The sequence below is a fragment of the Elephantulus edwardii genome, unplaced genomic scaffold, assembly GCF_000299155.1.
Source record: "Elephantulus edwardii isolate Elephantulus edwardi_28Jun2011 unplaced genomic scaffold, EleEdw1.0 scaffold00211, whole genome shotgun sequence".
NCBI lineage: Eukaryota > Metazoa > Chordata > Mammalia > Macroscelidea > Macroscelididae > Elephantulus > Elephantulus edwardii.
Genome location: NW_006399961.1, coordinates 1,486,021 through 1,504,871, shown reverse-complemented (window position 1 = coordinate 1,504,871; position 18,851 = coordinate 1,486,021). Strand labels below are relative to the sequence as shown.

At 45.7% G+C, this 18,851-nt stretch overlaps 1 protein-coding gene across 2 annotated transcripts in view; it reads left to right on the top strand.

Moving 5' to 3' along the window:
- The window catches only part of BTBD11 (BTB (POZ) domain containing 11), a 520,423-nt gene that overhangs the window by 368,398 nt on the left and 133,174 nt on the right, over positions 1-18,851 (top strand). Inside the window, exons 1-2 of one of the 2 annotated variants that reach the window (XM_006897536.1) lie at positions 17,812-17,916; positions 18,035-18,187. In XM_006897536.1, coding sequence (XP_006897598.1) covers positions 17,816-17,916; positions 18,035-18,187 — 254 coding nt within the window. In that variant the 5' untranslated portion in view covers positions 17,812-17,815. Of the gene's footprint in view, positions 1-17,811; positions 17,917-18,034; positions 18,188-18,851 lie in introns of those variants that run through there. The other variant, XM_006897535.1, reaches the window with a different exon arrangement.

Sequence of the window (18,851 nt, the reverse complement as noted above, 5' to 3'; positions counted from 1 at the left end):
TCAGGGTCTTAGTTATGCCAACCCTTTGTGTTTCTGATGTCTGTCATCAATCCTTGGTGTCCTTGGCTTGTAGACTAGTCCTCCCATGGTGGCTGTCTTTCACTGTATGTTTTTCTCTGTCTCTTCTCTTTCTACAAGACACCACTGAGAAATGATTAGGTTTAGGGCCCACTCTGCTCTGATATTACCTCATTAACTTAGTAAAAGAAACCCCTGTATTCAAACAAGGTCATATTTACAGGTACAGGGGTTAGGACCTACATATTTCTTTTTTGGAGGAAGTGGATGGAGAAAAGATTGAGGTTGTTAAAAATTTCAGCTTGCTCAGCTCCACAATCAACCTTCTTGGCACCAGCATTCAGGGCATTAAAAGGCAAATTGCACTGGGAAAATCTGCGATCAGGGACCTCTCGAGAGTTCTGAAAAGGAAAGATGTCCGTCTAGAGACTAAGGAGCACCTGATCCAGGACATGGACTTCGCAGTTACTTGCCTGCATCAGAGAGCTGGTAAATGACTAAGAATGAGAAAAGAATTTATGTTTTTGAGTTGTAGCACTAGAGAAGAGTCTTGAACATACTATGACCTGCCAAGAGAACAAACAGGTCTGTCTTGGAGAGGATGAAACCAAGTTTCTCTTTGGAGGCAAGGATTTTGAAGCTCCATTTGACATACTTTAAGCACGTGGCCAGGAGGAACTTGTCCTTGAGACCCCAGATGTGATGAATTGACACATTAACTGGGGTAATGAGGATAGGTGTGTCAGAGTCTGTTGATACTGGCTCAGGATAGGGCAAGCTTAAGAGCTATTGTACATAGGGTCACTATGAGACATAGGCGGCTTGATGGCACATAACAACGATAGTAACATAGACAAGAAAGAAGGTGCAATCATTTTAGGAGAAGAAATAACAGTTCTAGAGACCAGAAAGAGGAATATTGGATAGTGTGTTCAAGGAACTGTAGGAGCTCTTAATGATGAGGATAGATGTATGCCAGGGGAGGGTGGGAAGATTGGTACACTACGGATGGCAAATTAGAAGAAGGCAGGATAGAATTAGAAGCTGCTGCCACAGCCCCCTTGCTCCCAAAATACTCACCCTAGCTGATGTTAGATGAATCTTAGCTGAAAGCAGGGAATACCAGAAGAATGTCTATCTGTGTTTCATTGATTACGCAAAGGCATTTGACTGCATGGATCATAACAAACTGTGGCTGACTCTGAGAAGAATGGGAATCCCAGAACATTTAATCGTGCTAATGTGAAACCTATACTTGGACCAAGAGGCAGTCATTAGAACACAGCAGGGCAACACTGCATGGTTCAAAATTGGGAAGGGTGTACGCCAGGGATGTGTCCTATCTCCATACCTTTTCAAACTGTATGCAGAGCAGATTATCCGAGAGGCTGGGCTCTATGAGGAGAAGCATGGTGTTAGGATTGGTGGACAATCTATCAACAATCTGCGTTATGCAGATGACACAACCCTGCTCGCTGAAACTGAGGAGGACCTCATGCACTTACTGCAGAGGGTCAAGGACTGCAGCCTTCAATATGGACTGAGGCTCAATGTCAAGAAGACAAAAATTCTCACCACTGGACCAATCGGTAGCATCAGGATGGATGGTGAAGAGATTGAGATTGTTCACAGCTTCAGTTTGCTCAGCTCCACGGTCAACACTCTTGGCACCAGTAGCCAGGAAATCAAAAAACGTATTGTGATGGGAAAGTCTGCGGTTAGGGACCTCTCTAAAGTATTCAAGAGCAACAGTGTCTCTCTGGAGACGAAGGTGCGCCTGATACAGGCCATGGTTTTTGCAATCACTTGTTATGCATCAGAGAGTTGGACAATGACTAGGGAGGATAGGAGAACTGACGCCTTTGAGCTGTGGTGCTGGAGAAGAGTACTGAATGTACCATGGACTGCCAAGAAAACAAATCGATTCAGCCTAGAGAGGGTTAAACCAGGCTGCTCCTTGGAGGCAAGGATTCTGGGGCTTCGTCTGACATACTTTGGACATGTTGCAAGGAGAGACAGGCCTTTGGAGAGGAACATCATGCTGGATAGAGTAGAGGGACAGCGCAGGAGGGGAAGACCCTCTATGAGGTGGATTGATTCAGTGACTGGGGTAATCGGGATGGGTGTGTCAGAGGCAATGAGATTGGCACAGGATAGAGCACGGTTTAGGGCTGTTGTACATAGGGTCGCTATGAGTTGCAAATGACTCGACGGCACATAACAACAACAACAGCTCCTTCTCATCTTCCAGACTCCATAATTTTTTCACAAACTTGCCTTTATGATTTTTTTGTGTAAACAGAATGATCTTTTCTCAACTTCTCCCCCTTTCCTATAGCCCCCATCATCCAAACCACATATAAAGTAGACCGGTAGCTGAACCCTCTTCAAGGCTGTGAATTCTAACACTTGATCATTTTTGCCTTTATACCTGCTTCAACATTGATGGGGAAGAGACACAGAGAGAAGAGAGACTTGGTGGAGCCCTGTTCCCTGGGAGAATGAAGCCTGGGAAATGTGCAAATCCACATGTAGATATAGTGAAGGTGGTTATTCTTAGTTCAGTTTTACTCTGCCTGAAACTGCTTTCTCCTTAGTGCTGCATGTATATCCCCCCAGCCCTCCAAGTCACCTTTCTTAGACTGTGTGACAGGAAGCCAGAGACATTCTGTGGTCCATCACACATACCAGCTGGCACCATTAGCAGAGATCACCTCCTCACCCCATGCCCCTGGGCACTCGCCCCACTTCAGTGAGTTTATGTAATCGCCCTGTAAATGAAATTGACTTTCACACTGCCAAGAACTTCTCCTTTGGGTTCAAAACAACTTGCTTTTCCCTAAAAGCGTTGATCCTACCCAGGATCTCTGTCTCACTTTCCTTGTCCTTGGTAGTTGCTATCAAGTTTGCTTCAACTCACTGTGACCTTGTAACGAGACAAAGCATTGCCCAGCCCATCTTTGTGATCTTTAATGTATCTGAGTCCATTGTTGGGGCCATTGTGTCTTAAAGCCCTCAATCTGCTGTAACAAAATACTGTCAGAAAGATAGCTTTAAAGAACAGAATTGTACTCAGAGTTCTGGATGCTAAAAGTAAAAATTAGAATCTTGTCCATGTCCATTTCTTCTGTGAGCCTCTCTCCCAGCTCGTACTAGTAGTAGTAGTAGTAGTAGTAGTAGTAGTAGTAGTAGTAGTAGTAGTAGTAGTAGTAGTCGTTGTTGTTGTTAGGTACCATTGAACTGAGTATAACCCATATCTAGGATTTTGAAGCTCCACCTCACTTACTTTGGGCACGTGACCAGGAGGGACTGGTCCTTGGGAAAGGACATCATGCTCAGAAGGGTGGACAGACAGCGCAGGAGAGGAAGACCCCAGATGAGATGGATTGATACAGTAACTGGGGCAGTGGGGGTTGCTGAGTCAGAATTAGTGAGACTGGCTCAGGACAGGAAAGGGTTCAGAGCTGCTGTACATAGAGTCGCTGTACATCGCAGGCAACTCAGTGGCACATAACAACAATAACATACTACGACAGGTTTGGAAGCAGGAGTGGCATCCACTCATAAACAACATGCCTCCAGAAACTCTATGAACTTTGATAAATGTCAATAGTTGTAGAGGGGCTTCAGGCCTTTTGTTCATAGGGTCGTCATGCTGGACTCAAAGCAATCAACAATAACAACATGGACCTCTGAACAATAGAACGAAGCTCCGCCCTCTCCTGCACTAGCCTCACAATCTGACAGGCTCAAGCCAGTTACTGGAGTCACTGTGTCAATCTATCCCTTTGAGGATCTTCCTCTCTTTGGCTGACCCTGTTCTTCCAAGCATAATACTGTTTTCCAACGACTGATACCTCTTGAAATGCCCAAAGTATGTGAAATAAAGCTCCACCGTCCTCTCCACAAGAAGCATCTGACTTCACTTCTTCCAAGAAAGATTTGTTTGCTCTTTTGGAAGTCCATAATGTATTCAATAGTGTTCGCTAACACCACTATTCAAGGGCATCAGTTCTCCTTCGATGTTCTTACTCATTGTCCAACTGTATGTAAAACAATTGAAACTATTGCACGCAACCCTTGGCCTTGCTCTGCTGCTTACAGATACATGTTCATCATCGTGAGATATTTCCCCATGTGACTGTTTCTGTGTCTGTCTGTCCCTTTATAAGACACCATTTGGAAGGGATCACATTTAGGGACCACTCTAGTCCAGTACTGGATAAGGAAAAAGGAAGGCTGAAGAATAACCAATGCCTCTAAATTGTGGCATCGGGGAAGAGTGTTGAATATGCCATGGACTGCAAAAAAAAAAAAACCAAACAAATCTGTCTTGGCAGAAAAAATGTAGCCAGGCACTCTTCAGAGATAAAAATAGTGAAGCTTCATCTCACCTTCTTGGGCCTGTTGTCAGGAGGGGCCAGTGCCTGGGAGAGGGCGTCATGCTGGGAAAGTGGAGGTGCAGAGGAAGACCATCAACAAACTAGATTGGCACAGTGACTCTAACAATGAACTTGAGCACAGCAGAGATTGTGAGGATGGCACCTTCAGACAAGGTTGTGATTTGTTGTATGTAGGATTGCTAAGAATGAATCAGGTAAGATTTAACAGCACCTAACAATAACTACTACTCCAGGATGATTCTGTTAATATAACAAAAGAAAGCACGTATTTCCAAGCAGTTTGCATTCACAGAAACAGGGGTTAGGGCTTCAGTATCTATTTTTGAAAGATGCCTTTTGTGTCGAGGATCCCAAGAAACCTGGTTTTCCAGTTACTGTGTGTCAGCATCCTTGGAATGTGTGATGTAGAGCTTCCTCCCCATTTAAGCTGATTGGGAATGATGGTGGAGGAGCAGAAGGGGTGTTAGAAAGAGGAGGCTGCATCCTACTAAACAGCCCACCCCCATCCCAGGTGCTATTTGAAGCTTTAACTTCTCCAAGATGATGCTAAACTGTTGTAAATACAAAATGCCTTTCAGAGACTGAGACAGATGCTTGGTTCAAAACAAACTTCCCAAGATTGAAACGGGCTGTCTTTTCAAGGGAAGATTAAACAAGAATAGTTCCCAGCATGAAGTAGATGATTTAGAGGTTGAAGCTGTTGTTGTTTGTCACTTTTGGCATTTGAACCTTTGATTCTTAGTGAGATGGAAAACTCCCCTCCCACAGTATAAACAGAAATCACCAGGTACTTACTTTTTTCAGCATCCCTTCCTTGCAGCTTAGTCACAAGGGTCTGAACGAGGCTCAGTCTTGAGATGCAGCAATCAGAGCTTTGTAGCAGGAGAGTCAGAAGGTCTCTTTGTTGCACCGTGAGCACTCAACCAATAATCCAAAGGTTGGCAGTTCAGACCTACCCGGCAGTGAGTGCTGTAGGAGACTGATACCTATCGTGATTCAGAACCAACATGATGATACTGGACTTTAGGTTGGAGGTCAGGGAAAGAACGGAGTAGGGGAGTCAAGAAGCTCCTTCCTCCATTCCATTATCTGCAGGACCTCTCTCCCTTCTCCGGGCTCATTTCTGGTCTCCCTTCCTCCCTCTAAATTCAATACAAACACACCTCCTTGCATGACACATCACAGATAGTGACTTTATTGTACAAATTGAAGATTGGTTGCAACCCTGCATCAAGCAAGTCTATTGGTGCCATTTTAAAAAAAACAACATGTGCTCACTTCATACTTCTGTGTCACAATTCTTGCAGTATTTCAATTTTTACAAAATGCTTAATAGATGATAATAATATAGAGGAAACATAACTTTTATATGCATTGAGAAATTTTAAAAAATTGCTGTGTGGTATCATTTTTCCAAAGACTGTACACCCACCCACAACCCCTCAACAACATATGTGAGATGATGTTTTACCATCCTTGCCTCTAAGGAGCATACTAGTTGTACTTCCTCCAAAGTAGATTTGTTTGTTCTTTTGACAATTCATGAGATATTCAGTGCTCTTCACCAATAACATAATTTGAAGAAATGGATTATTTTATAAAGAATAAATTTATATAAATTTCACATGCATAGGAAGCAATTGAAAAATCTGGTGCACCTTAGTCTTTAAACTGACATCTTTGCTCTTTAACACTCTGGAGAGATCCTTGATGGCAGATCTTCCCAGTACAAGAAATCTTTTGATTTCTTGACTGCTGCTGCCATGGGTATTTTTTTTTTAATCAATGGATATTGATTGTGTATCTAAGTAAAAATAAATTGTTGACAACTTCAATCTTTATCTATCATGATGGACTCCTTCTATCAACTGAAACAGTACATTGACAGAGAACTAATAGAAATACAAGCTGAGTAGAAGGCAAAGAGTACCAGAGGGATGTCTATCTTTGTTCCATTGATTTTGCAAAAGCATTTGACTGTGTTGATCACTGTGTTGTCCTCAGGACAGAGCAGGGAAATACTGCATGGTTCAAAATCAGGAAGGGAGAGCGTCAGCGATGTGTCCTGTCTCCATACTTTTCGATCTGTATGTAGAACAGATCATTTGGGAGACTTGGCTTTATGAGGAGGAATGTGGAATCAGGATTAGAGGAAGCCTCATCAACAATCAATGTTATGCAGATGACCCAACCTTGGCTGCTGAAACTGAAGCAGATCTGAAATGCCTGCTGCAGAAGGTCAAGGACTGTAGTCTTCAATATGAATTGAAGCTCAACATCAAGAAGACAAAGATTCTCACCACTGGACTACTTGGCAGCACCACGATGGATGGATTGAGGTTAACAGAGCTTGCTCGGCTCCACAATCAACAATCTTGGCACCAGAAGTCAGGAAATCAAAAGATGAATTGCATTAGGTAAATCAGTTGTCAGAGACCTTTTGAGAGTACTGAGAAGCAACGATGTCAGTCTAGAGACTAAGGTGCACCTGATCCAGTCCATGGTCTTCGCAGTTACTTGCTATGCATCAGAGAGCTAGATGATAGAAGAAGAATTGATGCCTTGAATTGTGGTGCTGGAGAAGAGTCTTGAACATACATGGACTGCCAAGAAAACAAATAGGTCTGTCTTGGAGAGAGTGAAACCAAGTTTCTCCTTGGAGGCTAGGATTATGAAGCTCTGTCTCACATAATTTGGGCATGTGGCCAGGAGAGACTGATCCTTGGAGAAGGACATCATGCTCAGAAGGGTGGAGGGACAGCACAGAAGAAGACGACCCAGGATGAGAGGGATTGATACAGTGACTAGGGCAATGGGTGTAGATGTGTCAGAGTCAGTGAGCCTGGCTCAGGACAGCGCAGGCTTCAGATTTTTTATACATAGCGTCGCTATGAGTCACAGGCAACTCAACGGCACACAACAACAGCATCATGATGTTGCCTGTTGGTCCAGTGGTGAGGATTTTGTTTTCTTGATGTTGAGGTGCAATCTGTACTGAAGGTTGTAGTCTTTGATCTTCTGCATTAAGTACCTCAGGTCTTCCTCACTGTCTGCAAGCAAGCTTTGTCACCAGCATGACGCAGGTTGTTGATGAGTCTTCCTCCAATCTTAGTGCCACTTTCTTCTTCATAGAGTCTAACTTCTGGAATTATTTGCTAAGCATACAGATTGACTAGGTGTGGACAAAGGTTAACACCCTGATGCACACCTTCCTGATTTTAAACCATACGGGGTTCCGTGGTCTATGTATAAGTTTGGGATGGGCACAACGAAGTGTCTGAGATTCCGATTCTTCTCAATGTTAGCCACAGTTTGTGGTGATCCACAGAGTCAAGTATCTTTGCATAATCAAGAAACAGAAGCCACTTTATTTCAGAACTCTAAACCAAAATCTTACTGTATCTCCAGTATACACCTGCAATATCATTCACCTTCCCTGGTCAAGATGTTCCCTGGGTCTGATTACATAAGATGCAGTTCGTATATCTCAAGCTGCATCGCCCCTGGGAGCTTGAACCTGAAGCCTCTTGGGCCCTATGGCTGTAATCCGTGTTTTGACACATTCCTTGGGTGGTACCCATGCAGATAAATGTTAAGAAGCACTCACTGGCATATTCTCTTGGGCTCCTGCCACTCCAAGCCATCTGTAGAAACCACCTTTGTAAGCAGTCTGCCACACCTTTCCCAGAAGGGCTGTCACTATGGCAACCAGCCATGGCCTCCCTTCCCTTGGCCTCACTTACCCTGATTTTGGTGCCCACAGATGCAGGAAGATAATGCCGAATATTGCTATAGAAACCAGCCCTGAATATTATCTACTATCAGTTCTCCTGCTCTGCCCTCACTCCCTGCCTCTCAGGAATGATGAGTTTTCTAAACCACAGTTGAACATCTGAATTCTTCTCCAGCCTAAGAAAGGCTCTACGAATAGAGATGAAAAGCCAAAGGCACAAAATCCATAAAGGAAAAGCCTGCAGAGGTCCATGTCGATTTGAAAGAGGAGACAGGAGCATCCCTGTGCGTGGGTCTCTGCAGTGAGGCCTCTTCCTGAGACCAGCAGAGATGACTGAGTGACGCTAGAAACTCTGCTGGCGATGGGAATAATCACAGCCACCACTGACGGATCACTTACTTGGTACCAGGCACCAGGTTATGGGGAGCGTCGCGTTCAATCTTTGCAGTAACCCTCTGCATCTGTTTCCTGTGGCCACTGTAACAAATTAACACCGACTCCATGGCTCAAAGCAACACAAGTTTATTCCTGTGGCTGCTACAGGAAATTAAACTTTGGAGGCATTAAGATAACACACATTTTAAAAAAAAAAAAGATAACACACATTTCTTCTCCTGCAATTCAGGAAATCAGCAATCTAAAATTCATCTCACTGGACAAACCTCAGGAGCGCTGGTGGTGTATGTAGATCATTACATCCTGGGCTGGTAACAAAGGTTGTCTGTTTTAATCCACCCGTGGCTGCTCAGCACAAGAAAGATAGAGAATCTCCTGTCCTAAAGATTTACAGCATTCAAAACCCAGTAGAGGGTCAGAATCGAACCCAGGAAGTTTGGGTTTGAGAGCCAAAGGCGTGAGCAGGGCTGTATTATAGAGTTTCTGGAAACTCTATGAGGAATATCCTTCTTTCCTTTTTTTTCAGCTTCCAGGGACTTCCTGGGGGCCCTAGTGGTGCAGCAGTTAGGTGTTTGTTTGGCTTTTAACTGAGAGGTCAGCAGTTCAAACCCACTGGTGGGTCCACAAGGAGAAAGAAGTGGTAGTCTCCTTCTATAAAGATTCACAACTTTGGAAACCCAATGGGCAGTTCTACTCTGTCTCATAAACCACTGTGAGGCAAAATCAACTCCTAGCAGGCAGGGGCTTTGGTCTGGCTGAGGGGCTGCCTACATTCCTTGGCTCATGGCCATTTCCTTGAGTTGCCCCATCTCTTTGTTTCTGTTATCCCATCTCCTACTTCCTCAATGAATCTTGTAGTCTCTTTCTTATAAGCACTGTTGTGATTGCATGTAAGGTCCATCCAGATAATCCAGGCTAATCTCCCCATCACCAGATTCTCAGTTTAACCTAGAACATCCCTATGACCAAGAAGATAGCATTCATTTCCTGGTAGATGGACAAGGATATCTTCTCTATGGAGACTAAAGTGCGTCTGATACAGGCCATGGTCTTTGCAATCACTTGTGCCTTTGAGTTGTGGTGCTGGAGAAAAGTATTGAGTGTACCATGGACTGCTAAGAAAACAAATAGATTCATCCTGGAGAGGGTTAAACCAGGATGCTCCTTGGCAAGGATTCTGAGGCTTCGTCTGACATACTTTGGACATGTTGTAAGAAGGGACAGATCCTTGGAGGGGGGCATCATGCTTGGGAGGGTGGAGAGACAACAGTGGGGGGGAAGGCCCTCTATGAGGTGGATAGATTTAGTGAGTGGGGTAATCTGGATGGGTGTATTGGAGACAGTGTGATTGGCACAGGACAGAGCAGAATTTAGGGCTCTGAGTTTAGGGTCGCTATGAGTCACAAGAGACTTGAAGGCACATAACAACAATAACAACAACTGTATTCTCTGAAGTAGGTGCTGGTATTTCCCCATTTTCATGTTGAAGAAACCAAGGCATGAAATTGAAATAACACACTCAAGGTCACACAGCTAGAAGGTGGAGTTGGAACCCAGCTCCTGGTCCATCTGTCCCTGAAGCTTGTGTCTCTGACCACTGAAGATAATGAGGCAAACACAGTCCTGTAAAGAGTTGGCCTTTCCAGCTGAATATGCTCCAGCACAGACGGAGATGTCAGGACTTCTTATGTTGAGGACCTTCTGTTTATGTTGATTCAGAAAATCCTACTATAGTTATTGTCTCTGAAACAAGACAATTTAGAGTTTTGAGACCAATTCCAGAGTCCTGTGGATGTCCCAAGGAGCTCTAGTGGCATGCTGTGTAATACATTGTGTTGATAACCAAAAGGTTACCAGTTAGAATCTCCCAGCTTCTCAGCAGGAGAAAGATGGTCATTGACCCAGAAACACAGTGGAAGGTCACCACTATTGAGAAAAGGACTTGATACTAGTGGTTTGTGGTTTGGTTAATCTCATAGATGCCAAGGTGGCACAAACCATTTAACTACTACCTTAAAGGTCAGCTTCCATAAAGATTGTTGTTGTTGTTGTTGTTAGGTGCTGCTGAGTCAAGTATGTCTCACAGCAACACTATGAACAACAAATCTGAACCCTAGCCTGACTTTTCTACTTTGTGGTTATTCATTGAGTCTTTACTGGGGTGGGGATAGGATTGAGATGCCAGCAGACAGAGCTGCTTTCTTCTGGAGACTGAAGGCACTGATTCCTTGCAAACAAGGCCTTTTCTAGCTTCTCCTTTTCTTCCACTCCTTGGCTCAGGACCTCTTCTTCCATCTTGCTCCCACATCTCATTGCAACCTCCTATGTGAATCTTCCTGTCTTAGAAGGACACTTGTGACTGCTCTTAGAACCACATCAGAAATCTTCCATATCAAGATCTTTGACTTAATCACATCTCTTGAAGCTCCATCTGGTCCAAGCTGGACAGTGAATAAGGATGACAGAAGAAAAATCAATGCCTTTGAACTGTGGTGTTGGAGAAGAGTATTGAATATCCCATGGATAGCCAAAACACAAACAGACGTGTCTTGGAGAGGGAACAGCCACAGTGCTCCTGGGAGGCAAAGATGATAAAGCTTCGTCTCACATACTTTGGGCATGTTGCTTGGAGAGGCTATTTCCTGGAGAAGGACATCATGCTTAGAAAGGTGGAGGGTCAGCGAGGGAGAGGAAGACCTTCAGCCAGGTCAGTTAATACAGTGACTATCGGCTTGAGTGTGTCAAAGATTTTGAGGTTGGTACAGGACAGGAAAGGTTTCAGATCTGTTGTTCATTCATAGGATCATTGTGAGTTGTACTCAACTTGATGGCACCTAACAACAACTTGAAGTTCCAGAGATTAGGACCAAGATGACTGTCATTGGGGGTCATCGTTCAGCACGCCTCACTGATCCCTTCTCCAGTATGTCCGCAGCATCTGTGTCCACTCCACATCTTCAGAGTGCCCTGAGGAACAGCAGGCAACAATGCGTGTGAATCACCATGTCGACTAAAAAGGTCTTTTTTACCTCAGGGACTTTGCACAGTTTGCTGCCGTCCATGCTGTGTTGCTACTGGTGGTGGTGTGTACCATGGAGATGGAATCAAGCCATAGCTGACCCTCAATTGAGTTTTCAGAGGCAGTTAATCGCATGGAAGGAGATTGTCCATCTTTCTCCCATAGAGCAGCTGTTGGCCTTAAACCACATGCCTTGGGGACTACTACACAGCTTCTTGCCACTAGACCACCAGAGTTCCCTATCCTTAGACTCACATATACTCCGTATGGCCTCTTCCTTTTCATCTTTGAGATCTTACCTCCTCTTCAGAGAACCTTCAGCTGCTCTCATCTCAACATAGTTTCACCTCCCCTCCAGCATTCTGGAAAATGTGTTGACTCTGTAACTTAATAGGGAGCTCTTAGGGCCCTAGTGGTAAGAACCTGTGCATCCCAGAGGCACACAGCTCAAATCCACCAGCTACTCCGCGGGAGAAGGATGGGCAGTCTCCTCCCATGCGATTTACTGCTTCTGAAAACCCACTGCAGGGTCAGTTATGGGTCGGTTCCGACACTATAGCACACAACAACAACTTAATATTTTATATATTTCTTATCTATTTCTCCTACTCTACAGTAAGTGTTATGAGAGATGGTACTTGTTTAGTCCCATTTTCCACTATATCCTCAACCCCAGAAATGTCCCTGGAACATGGTTGTTCCTTAATGGATTGTTGGGTGAATAAATGAATCAAAGAAATGGTGCTTTATTAGTTATACATCCGTTGGCCGTATCTTGGATTTAATCTGTTTTTTGTGGTTTTGAGGGAGGTTTTGGTGGTGTTTTTTAAAAAATATTACTCTGATTTATTTATAAAGTTTGAATACATTGTATTTTACAAAAGATCCTTCCCATTTCCTTCACCCCACCCACCCATCAAATTGTGCAACCCTATGATTAATACCCTAACCCCTACTCATCTTCACCCCTCTGTTTCCATACACCCCCCCTTGGATCCTCATATTCATTCTACAATAATGGTTTTATACAGTATTTGTCATGTGGGACTGAGTTAGTTCACTCAGTAAAATGTTCTCCAGTCCCTCCTACATTAGGTAGTAATTTACCAAATCATTGCTCCTACATGCTGCATAGTATTCCATCGTGTGAATGTACCACAACTTCACAATCCATTTGTTTGTGATTGGACATCTCTGTCTCTGCATGCTTCTAGGGCTCAGTATTTTCCCCAAGTCCTCCACGTCCTCCTTTGGGGTGGGGTACTAGTCTAATCTCTCTCAGTCTCTCTGCTTCACTAGAATCTTCACCTGCTTCTCCCTCTCTTTGTCGCTCTGTGCATTTGTCGTTATGTCGCCGAGTCAGAACCGGCTCATAGTTGACCCCCAAGTAGGTTTTAAGAAGTTCTACATAGGGTTGCAGGTGACTCGACGGCACATAACAACAACAACAACAACACATCACACAAGGGCATATGATAGCCCATCTTTCTCCTGAGTTCTACCTACTAAGTGCTCCATAAACCCCCAGGCAACTGTCTATCCCAATAGAATTTATGAAATTTAGAATAAAAAATAAATAGACCAAGAGTCAGTCAAGTAAAGCCCTCTGCCTGTTCGTGTAAATAAAGTTTTATTGCACCACAGCCATGCCCTTTTATTTACCTTTTAACTCTAGCCGCTTTGGCAGCCCAATGGCAGAGTTGAGTAGGTGCAACAGAGACCATATGGTCCATAACCTCTAATATATTGCCTATCTGGCATTTACAGATAAAGTTCTCTGATCCCTGAAATGGGCCATCTGATTCGCACACACTGATTTTACAGTTGAAGATGCTAAGAGCTATAATGTTTATGGTTCAGAGCCAGAGTCCTACAGGGACTTCATGCCAGATGCAGGACGTGAATTCAGTCCCGCAGATCCCAAGCCAAGCTTCCGCCCATGCCACAAAGTTCTCGTTAGCACCCAACCCTTCTCTAACAAAACTTCCTTTGCAATCCTGCATGGTCGCTGTCATAACCAATTTTCTCCTCACTGCCTATCTCCTCTGGGCTCTGGGTTGGGCAACCTCTTGGAGTTGCCTGGCTGACTTGACCCTGCCTTCTTGTCCCTTCTCTTCCTCCAGGGTTCCCATATACCCTCATGCCTAATGCCAATAGACACTGTCCTGTTGACGTCACCATCTCCCCCTTCTGTCCACCTCAGGCCACCCAGTCAGTGGTCACCATGTGTGGCCTGCTCTAGAATCCCCAGAGGCTCTTACTCACAATACAAAGAATCAGCCTCCTCTCAACTTCGTCTGCTGCAGCAGAACTCAGAAGATCAAAACCTTTTCACCAGCTCCACATCCATGTGTTTATGCCCAACAAAGGCTGAAAACCACTTCACTAAACCACGACTTCCCCAAGCTTAGCTTAGCATTGAGTCACCACAGGTAACTTTGGAAATAAAGCAAATGGCCAGTAGAACACTGTCATCTTAAAAACCTATCCGAAGAATGCAATCCTTTTATTCTCCAAGCATTCTCCACCCTCTCCTTAACTCAAGACCTTAGAATTCTTTCTCATCTCCAACTCCTCCCAAGGAAACATCACAAATCACATCACTGGTTCCTGTCGCTGAGGAGACAAGATCAGGAGATTTTTATAATGAGCTGCTGTCAAAGAATTCATGACCGTATAAACAGTTGATGTCAAAGTGAAGAAGAGAAAGCCATACTGAAAAGAGAGACTGAGTACACAGAAAATTCCCGAGGCTGGAGTTCAAGGTTTCTTATTCTTAGTAAAAGGTGTTATTTAGAAGACAACAGAATCTCTTTTTCTCCGCTCCAGTATTCATCGGTCACTGGCTGTCTATCCTAAACGTGTGCATCTAACATGAAAGGCAGGAGCCCCCGGGGCAGTTCTGAGCAGAGACACAGCCCCCTGGGGAGAGGGTTATGACCCTGCTTTGGTGGCAATGAACAAAAGGAAGACTGAGTAGGGTTCTGGGAGCCCTCTGGGATGGTTTCCAAAAGAGACGGAAGATGGCCACCCGGTGACAAAAATAAGTCCTGTCCACCTGAGACCGTAGAATTCAATTCTGTTTCAAGTTGGCGTGTTTACTGAGTGCCTGATTCAGTTTAGGTTGATGGAGAGAAGGAACAAAGGAGGGAGACAGTTTAAGCAGCAGGCTGATTCCTCAGCAATTTCCTGCAGGTCTGCCCCCCAGGTGCACAGGTCCAGAAACTCGATTTTATCTATTTCACCCCAGTAAACAACTGGTAGATCTTGCTCTCTTGAGCACTTATTTATGAAGTGCTTATAGACTGCCAGCACAGTTCTGGGACTGGGGTTGGAGCAGTGAACCAGCAGCCTCTGGTCCTGGTCTGCAAGGAGGTGACTTCCTAGTAGAGTGTCTGTGTAAGGCCAGAGGATCCTCCGGTATTGGCAGTCAGAGTGGTCTCTGTGTGAGTCAGGAGAAAGATTTGGAAGGGATGGGTTTTGAAGGGTAGGTGGGATTTGGATTTGTCAAGGGTGGAGGACTTACAGAAGGGCACTGACCTAATGATAAACATGATATATGCCATGAAATTCCTATAACCAGCTCCAGTCAGGTAGCAGGTTCACTGTGGGAAGTTGAACAGAAGAATGGCACTGTCACATGAACACATAAGCTGTTCAGTCAAATGACTTGAGTCTGATGCTTGGCTCTCTCTATCCTGGCTAACCTTGTGACCCAGGACATGCTACTTCATCTCAGTAAACTGCATCCTCCCAATCAATAAAATGGGCACAATCCTACCTTAACTCACAGGATGATCCTATTAGCGGAACTGTTGCTAGGTACAATCAAGTCAGTATGACTAATAACAACCCTATGAACAAACAGATCTTCATCTGACAATCTCTTGCCCCCTCCTCACAATTTCCAATATGCTTAAGCCCACTGTTGATATCACTGTGTCAATTTATCTCATTGAGGGTCTTTCCTTTTTTTTTTTTTTTTGCTGACCTTCTCCAACCTGATGTTATTTCCTCCTGAAAATATGCCCAAAGTAAAGTAAGTGATACCAAGTTTCACCATCCTTGCCTCTAAGAAACACCCTGATTCTATTTCCTCTAAGACAGATGTGTTGATTCTTTCGGAAGTCCATGGGATAGTCAATTTTCTTCTCCAACACTACAATTCAAAGGCACCAATTTTCTTTGTCCAACTTTCAGATGCATTAGAAACAACTGAAAAGACCAAGGCTTAGATCAGGCACACCTTAGTCTTTAATCTGACATCCTTGCTCTTTAGCACTTTAGAGAGGTCCTTGACAGCAGATTTTCCCGGTGTAATACATCTTTGTATTTCTTGACTGCTGCTATTTTGGATGTTGATTGTAGATTCAAATAAAATTAAAACGTCAACAACTTCAGTCTTTTCTCCCTCTATCATGATGTTCACTAATATTGTTGTTGTTAAGTGCTATCAAGTTGAATATGACTCTCAGTAACACTGTGAACAACAGATCTGAACCCTGTCCTATGTTGTGCCATCCTCACCAACTCTGACACACTTGGCCCAGTGCTGCAGTCACTGTGACTCTAGGAAAACAATGAGAACTTGTCACTCAGACTTTTCATTAGAAACTCATGATTGTCATACAAGGGGATTGGCTGCCTTTGTAGACCTGTTGATTACCAGTGTGGGGAGCTCTGGTGGCTCTAGTTGGTCCGGAGCTGCACTGTTAGCCTAAAGGCCATGCCTCTCTGGGGGTTCATATCCATCTGCAGCACCAAGGACCGTCTCTTCCCAGGAGCTTTACAATGTCAGGAAACCTGCTAGAGGGTCAGCTATGAGTCAATTCCAACTCGACATCAATGCATTTGATGGGTTGTGGCAGTTCTAATTTGAGGACAGAATTTACCATCCCTGGAAGAAAAAGAACTGCTCACAGCTGATCCTCTAGCAGGCTTTCAGAGACACTGGAAGAGATTATCCAGTCTTCTCCCAAAGAGCAGCTGGTGAATTCGAACCACATACCTTTGAGTTGGCAGTGCAGTTCCTTACTGCTAAGCCACCAGACCTTCAATATGGATTGAAGCTCAACATCAAGAAAACAAAGATTCCCACCACTGGCCTGAATGGCAGCATCATCGCAGATGGTGAAAAGATTGAGATTGTTAACTGCTTCGGTTTGCTTGGCTCCACAAGCAACACTCTTGGTACGAGCAGCCAGGAAATTAAAAGGGGAATTACATTGGGAATGTCTGCTGTCAGAGACGTCTCCAAAGTACTGAAGAGTAACAATGTCAGTCAGGAGACTAAAGTACACCTGATAGGGGTCATGGTCTTTGCAATTACTTGCTATGCATCAGAAAGCTGCACAATGACTAGACATGAGAGAAGGAGAATTGATGCCTTTGAGCTGTGGTGTTGAAGAAGAATGCTGAATATACCTTGGACTGCTAGGAGAACAAACAGTTTCATCATGGAGAGAGTGAAGCCAGGCAGCTCCTTGAAGGCAAGAATTCTGACGCTTCCTCTGACGTACTTTGAACAGGTTGCAAGGCAGGATCAGTCCCTGGAGAGAGACATGATGCTTGGGAGGGCGAAGGGACAGCACAGGAGAGGAAGACCCTCGATGAGATGGATTGATTCCGTGGCTGGGGTAATGGGAGTAGGTGTGTCAGAGACCGTAAGATTGGCACAGGATAGAGGAGGGTTTAGGGCTGTTCAACGTAGGGTGGCTATGAGTTGCAGGCAACTTAACGGCACATAACAACAAACAACAACAACAAGCCACCAGAAGGAAAACAGGGTCTACTGCATCACACTTAGAAAGCTACCGTGCCATTTTAGGGCTAGCTCAGTTAATCTCAACAAGCTGGACCCCCTGCTGTGGTCCCATTCGCAGGAAGCTGAGGCCCCAGACTTCAGCAAGTAGCCAGGTCTGCTCTGATAACTGTCCCTGGGTGTCCAGTGACTGGGCTCTCTCCATGCTTTGTCCGGTGCCAGTGCCTGTGGGAGGTCGTTGCTCCCCAGAGAGCCCAGCGGGATGAGAGTGGAGCAGGCTGGGAGGGGAAGGAGCTACAGGGGTCACCTCCAGGGAATCAGAGCCCCAGTCCCACCAGGGGCTGGCCCGTTTTCTCCTGAGCCCGGGCGCTCTGTGCTTGGAGCTTTAAGTGAGTCATACCGTCCTGTTCACATGATCCCTCTGAGAGATGCTCTTCACAGAAGAGTTACATCCTCTGAGTTGGTCGTCCCATCCCTATTCACAGATGAGGAAACTGAGGCCCAAAGATGCGCAAGCACCCACTCCCACGTCCCCGGTGGGGTCCGGATGCCTCCAAAGGCTGTCCCCCTGCGCGGGAATTCAGAGGCAGGGTCCCTTGGGAAAGGAGGGGTGGGCGCACGAGCAGGGGGTGGGGCTGGGCGGGCAGCCCCTGTCGCCATGGTCGCCCTAACCGCTCGTCTCCGCGTCCCCCCTCCTGCCGCAGGCCCTTCCTCGTGCTGCCCCCGCTGATGGAATGGATCCGGGTGGCCGTGGCGCACGCCGGCCACCGCCGCAGCTTCTCCATGGACAGCGACGACGTCCGCCAGGCGGCCCGGCTGCTGCTGCCCGGCGTGGACTGCGAGCCGCGCCAGCTCAGGTACAGTCTCCCACGATGGGTGGGTGGGCAGGCGTGGGCTGGGGACCCTCTCGGGGACCCGCCCATCGGGCCCTCCAGCCCATCTGGCCCTCCCAGCGGGCGCCCTCCTCCCAGCGGTGCGCACCGATCATCGGGTCCACCCCTCCAATCAGAGTCCTGGAGAGCTCGGACCCAGCCCCAGCGTTCAAACGGCAGGCGCGGGTTGATCAATAAGCAGATCCCTGCGGTGTGACAGGAAGGGCGGAGGACGCGGGCAGGGCTGGCTGGAGAAGGCCCTTATTCTCAGCCTGCGAGACACCTGGGTGGTTTATTCCCCTTCTGCGCCAAATCCCATTCATTCCGTTCTGTTCCATTCTCTTCTGTTCCATTCTGTGCTGTTCACTCGGTCTACACCAAGTCAAAGATGGGCTTCCTTCCGTTTCCTAACAAAGCCTTGCAGGATAAATTCTCTGGCTGAGTAAAAGAGCACCTGTGCCTGCTCGTAATCCTTGAGAATGGAGCCGCCCTCCACATCCCGCACCTGCATCCAGGGCTCAGGTCCCCCGGCATGCACGGCTTGGAGAGCTCTGTAAGGGGACTCATTTTTATCCAATGCAGATAATCACCCACTCAAGTGAGTCATGGTAGCCTAAGGGGTGTGTGTGTGTGTGTGTGTGTGTGTGTG